This window comes from Antrostomus carolinensis, unplaced genomic scaffold (genome assembly GCF_000700745.2).
Source record: "Antrostomus carolinensis isolate BGI_N321 unplaced genomic scaffold, ASM70074v2 scaffold48441, whole genome shotgun sequence".
Taxonomy (NCBI): Eukaryota; Metazoa; Chordata; class Aves; order Caprimulgiformes; family Caprimulgidae; genus Antrostomus; species Antrostomus carolinensis.
The window spans coordinates 6,789-11,342 of NW_010297134.1; the positions used below are offsets into that span (position 1 = coordinate 6,789).

The 4,554-nt window shown below is 44.9% G+C and overlaps 1 protein-coding gene across 1 annotated transcript in view; it reads right to left on the reverse strand.

The window, feature by feature from the left end:
- Positions 1–1,284: 1,284 nt before the first annotated feature.
- TRMT2B (tRNA methyltransferase 2B) overlaps positions 1,285–4,554 on the reverse strand; it is a 5,866-nt gene continuing 2,596 nt past the window's right edge. Inside the window, exons 7-11 of the mRNA XM_010178482.1 lie at positions 3,826–4,063; positions 3,595–3,696; positions 3,301–3,420; positions 2,212–2,311; positions 1,285–1,411 (exon numbers count right to left, since the gene is read on the reverse strand). Of these exons, the coding sequence (XP_010176784.1) occupies positions 1,285–1,411; positions 2,212–2,311; positions 3,301–3,420; positions 3,595–3,696; positions 3,826–4,063 (687 nt within the window). The remainder of the gene's footprint in view (positions 1,412–2,211; positions 2,312–3,300; positions 3,421–3,594; positions 3,697–3,825; positions 4,064–4,554) is intronic.

Below are 4,554 nucleotides of genomic sequence, written 5' to 3' on the forward strand. Positions count from 1 at the left end.
TCACCTCCCTTTCTGATGTAGTAAGTCTCACGTCCTAAACCCATGTATTTTAAGCCCCCATGGCTTGAGAACTGGTGGTGGTTGTTACTACTCTAAGCTCAACGTTCCTTAGGACTGCAGTTAAAAGTCTGAAAAATACAGGCAGCTCTCCCTGCTTCCTTGGGAGTTTATCAGCCTTGATTCACCCAAATCAGACAGGGAACTCCTCTTTCAGAGGGAAGAGACAAATTTAACAACCTGACTGCAGAAATATTGGTCTGACCTAGATGACCAGTATAAACCAAAAGGTAACTTCAATACAACATAAAAGTAAAAATTAAAGAATAAAAAATAAAAGGAGCCCTCAAAACAATGTGGATTTCACAAAACACAAGGGAACTCTGCTCACTCAGACCTACCTCCAGGTTGTAGCAGCTCCATCTTTTGAAGAGCTGGAGAGAACTTCATATAACATTGAGGTTCACAGCTTGCCAGTCAGTGAGCGTGGCAGGACAGACATAAAACTCACCAAATTTTTGAATTATCTATTGCAGAGCAACCTAATGAGGAAATAACTTGTTGCTGCTGACATTTTCACAGGGCACTTCATATTTAGGAATCGGCAAGAGTTAAAGGAGAAGGGGGAGGCAGGTGTGGAAGAAGAGACACTGAAATCTGTTCTGTCTTTAGTTTGTTTTATAGGAAAGAAAAAAAAAAAAACCTTTCTCATTGCCTGCAACTTATCCACATGACTGACAGCGATTCAATACTGGTTTTGGAAGTTCATACAGGAAATACTTCCCTGACCCCAGATGTCAACACTTTCCCAGAGAATCGTGAGCATTTCTAATTCCTACAGTTTCTTCATAGCAAGTTCACTATCAACTTGAAAAACCACTTGAAATATCCTTGAAGCAAGAAGAAAACTAATGGCATGGCAGTATTAGAAAATACAGTGGATTTTAGGACTTCATATTCACACACTAATGTTTAAAACCCCCAATATCAGGGAGAGGGTATTTTCCAGGCTGCTTTAACCAGTAGCCCAAGAAGAGGTTTGCAGGGAAAGGAAGGGTGGTAGAATGCTTTTCTGAAAAAGAGAACTTTTTTCCCCCAGAAATCTGAGTGTTTCCTTACAGAACACTGTACTCAAAAAACCCAAAGTAAGAGTAAGAGCAAAATTATTATTTATTTTTATACAACTTTCCAGAAAATAAGTTAAAATCCTAACTATGTCGACTCCAGTCTTCAAGACAGTAGGAGGCTGCTTCCCAAGCTCTCAGAGCTGGCATACCTGCCTCCTTGTCAGCGGGTGAACAGCAGCACCAGCTCACAATGAGCAGTATGAGGAAACATGTCGAAAGGTATAGCCAACGTGGGGGCAAATGGCTCTCCTGCCAGCTTCTTCCCTGGGTCAGGTGGGCAGCACAGCCTGTGGAAAGCAAAGAGAGCATCCTTTAGACCAGCAGCAGAAGCCTTCCCACCATTATCAGTAGCACAGAGGATGCACTAAAGGAAGTATCATGTGTTTAACTAATGTCCCTCAGGGTCTGCAGCTTACACTGCCTGAGGTCTGCAAACATCAATACTGAATCCCAAACCAGCTCTGAAAACTTCATGGACAAGCTGAAGAGTCAGTGGCAGATTTAAAGCTCCCTTTCTCGTAAGCTATCCCAGCTAAAAACCATCATGCCCTTACGAAATAATCCTCAGTTTGGCACTACCTTCATTGGTTACCTGCAGACAGACTGGTCACCTGCAAACAGGCTTGTCCCAGATAAAGACTTAGCTATACGATAAACCCTAAGCAGGTGGCTGATCCCCTTGGCTTCACTGTGGTGGCTACGGGCCAACGTTCCTACAGTGAACCCAGTGGACTCTGTATCCCACATCCAGATGTGCTACTTTGTTCAGGAAGGATGCACAATGCCATTATAGCATGTTTGCATTCCTTACTGATGCACTAAAGTATCCTGCTGGAACATAAAACCCAAATAATACCCGCTACCTTAAACCAAGTACAGCTTGCAGGTAAATCCAAAGTCACGCAGAAGCACAAACCACTTCTGACCATGCACTGACTAGTCCTGGATCACACCTGCAGAACTCACTCAGTGACATTCAGTCACAACAAAAACCTCCCTAAGCCAAGGCCAGATATTTATGTCCTTGTCTGGACATCACAGGGTCTGTCACTAAGGTCATTGGAAAGGAAGAGAGGAGGGTGCTCACTCAAGAAAGTTCCTCATGGCTTCACCCTCTGGCTTGCAGGAAATGTAGAGCAGCCTTCGGATGGACTTGCAGTTTCGGATGGCTCGCACAACCCTGTAATCTGCAAAAACAAATACCATGCTTTCCCAGTGACCCACCACCACCAGGAGCTCTCCAGAAGGAATGATGGCACAGCAAGCATCACAGAACTGCACTGAACTGTCAAAAATACGAGGAAAAAAAGAATATACACATTTTGCCATGCCCTGTCTCAGATGCAGGCTCTCAGGAGGCCAGGGATGCAACCCACACTGCTAACAGCTCAGCCAGTTTGGTACGGTAAAGCAGTGGGAGAAATCCTTCTGCTTCCCAAGGGGACAAAGGATGAGAGAAAAATTGTTACTCAATTAAGCAGAGGCTCGAAAAACCTTCCATTCACACACTTGTGAGACCACAGCTGGGCACCAGGACCAGTTTGAGACTTCTAGTACACACTGGAACATGTCCAGTGGAGACCACTAAGACGGTGAGAGGGCTGGGGAACGGCATGCACAAGGACAGTGTGAGGGGTGGGGAAGAGAAGGTGAGCACGGATCCATTCACTATCTTCAGGGGCCTTCTGGGGATTACAGAGAAGATGGAGCCAGAATGTTTTCAGAGGAACATGAGAAGAGGATGAGAGGCAATAGATACACTGCAGCAGAGGAAAACTTATTAACTATATTAGGGAAAACAGGAGAGGGTATCCACCCCTGGACACATTCAAAACTTAACTGAACTTTATAGCCCTGTGCAACCTTATACAACTCTGAAGTTGGCCTTGCTTTAGTTGGGAGATTGCACCACAGACCTTCAGAGTCTCCTTCTCTCCTAAATAATTTTGTGAGCCTATGAAAGATCAAAAAAAGATCAGAGCTGTCTGCTTTAAAGAGAAAGCATGATAAAGGCACTGAAAACAGCAGACCCTATGGGATTTTAGCTGGCATCAGCAACAAAGTAAGAAAGTAGAGACTAAGCGTGCAGAGGGTTTGGAGTCAGTGTAACAAGTCTCACAGAACTTGCTCAAAATTCTCTGTTTTCAAAATGAAAATAAATAGTATATTCTCTCACGGAGCCCAGCCCGAGATGGGTTCACAACAGCAACAAGGGGTCGGGAATCTTCCCACGATGACAGGAGTTGTGGTAACACGGCCTCTGCCTTTCCACTGTGAAACTCACAGTTTGAAATTCCTGTGAAGCAAAAAGCAACCACATGAACTGAGCAGACTTGGTCTTCACCAGATGTTAGGTATAATATGAAGTACCACCCTTTGCTGCATGGAGGTAACTCATTAGCATAGCATCCCTCCGCTCACTTCTGCTTCAGCAGTTTGAAGCTTTCTGCCATGGCAAGTCTGAACTCACCATTGAATGCTGCATTCCACCTAGCATCCTCTATTGCCTTCTCCACCATCTCAATACCAATAATCTTGGACACTTGGTGAGCCAGAGATAGACCAATTGTGCCTGGAAATGAGGGATACAAAAATATTCCATACATCCATGCTGAAAAAAAATAAGCCTTTAGATAGTGGGGAGCAGTTTTGGCACACAAAGAACCAGCCTGGGAGCCAGGCTCACACAGCCACTGCTCACCCGTTCCACAGCAGACGTCGAGGAGGACAGTGTCCCCACCAGCCCGACTCAGCTCCCCGACTGCCTGGTACAGAACTTCTGCTCCACTCGTGTTTACTTGGAAAAAGGCATCTGGAGAGATGCGAAACTTCAGGCCGAGCATTTCTTCAAAGATGTGCGGTTCTCCATGAAGGAGCTGGAAGGGGGACTGCTCGTGGGAGCAGCGTGTCATGGAGCTAGCAGAGCACACAAGAACTGGCTGTTAGAAGGCAGCAGAGAGGCAGCTGATTTCAGTTTCCATTCCTGGGATGCTCATGTGCAGGGGAGGATGGTTCTTCCCCCACCAACTTTTATTTCATGTGAGTCTTTCAATAGGATCGAATGATTTTGATTCTTTGTAAGGGATCTGTAACTTGTACAGCCTAGAATTCATTAAAATGATCAAAATTACTTTGCAGAAGGCAGCAGTCCTAGGGTCTGTTCCCCAGTTTTGCTGCTGATGTGACTTACTGTCTTGGGAAAGTCACTGTAGGATTTTTTCTTTAGTTTCCCAGGCTTATAACTCCCATGAGTTAGAGCCATGGAGTATTCAAGGATTTCAGGATTGGAAAAAAGGTGTGGCTATCTGAAAACCACATCTGCAAGAGGCATCCAAACATCTGTCATTCTCTTCAAAACTTCCTGAACTGGCAGAATTTTAATTTGATCAGAGAGAGAGGAGAAAAAGGAGGTGGCTTTGTCTCCATTCTT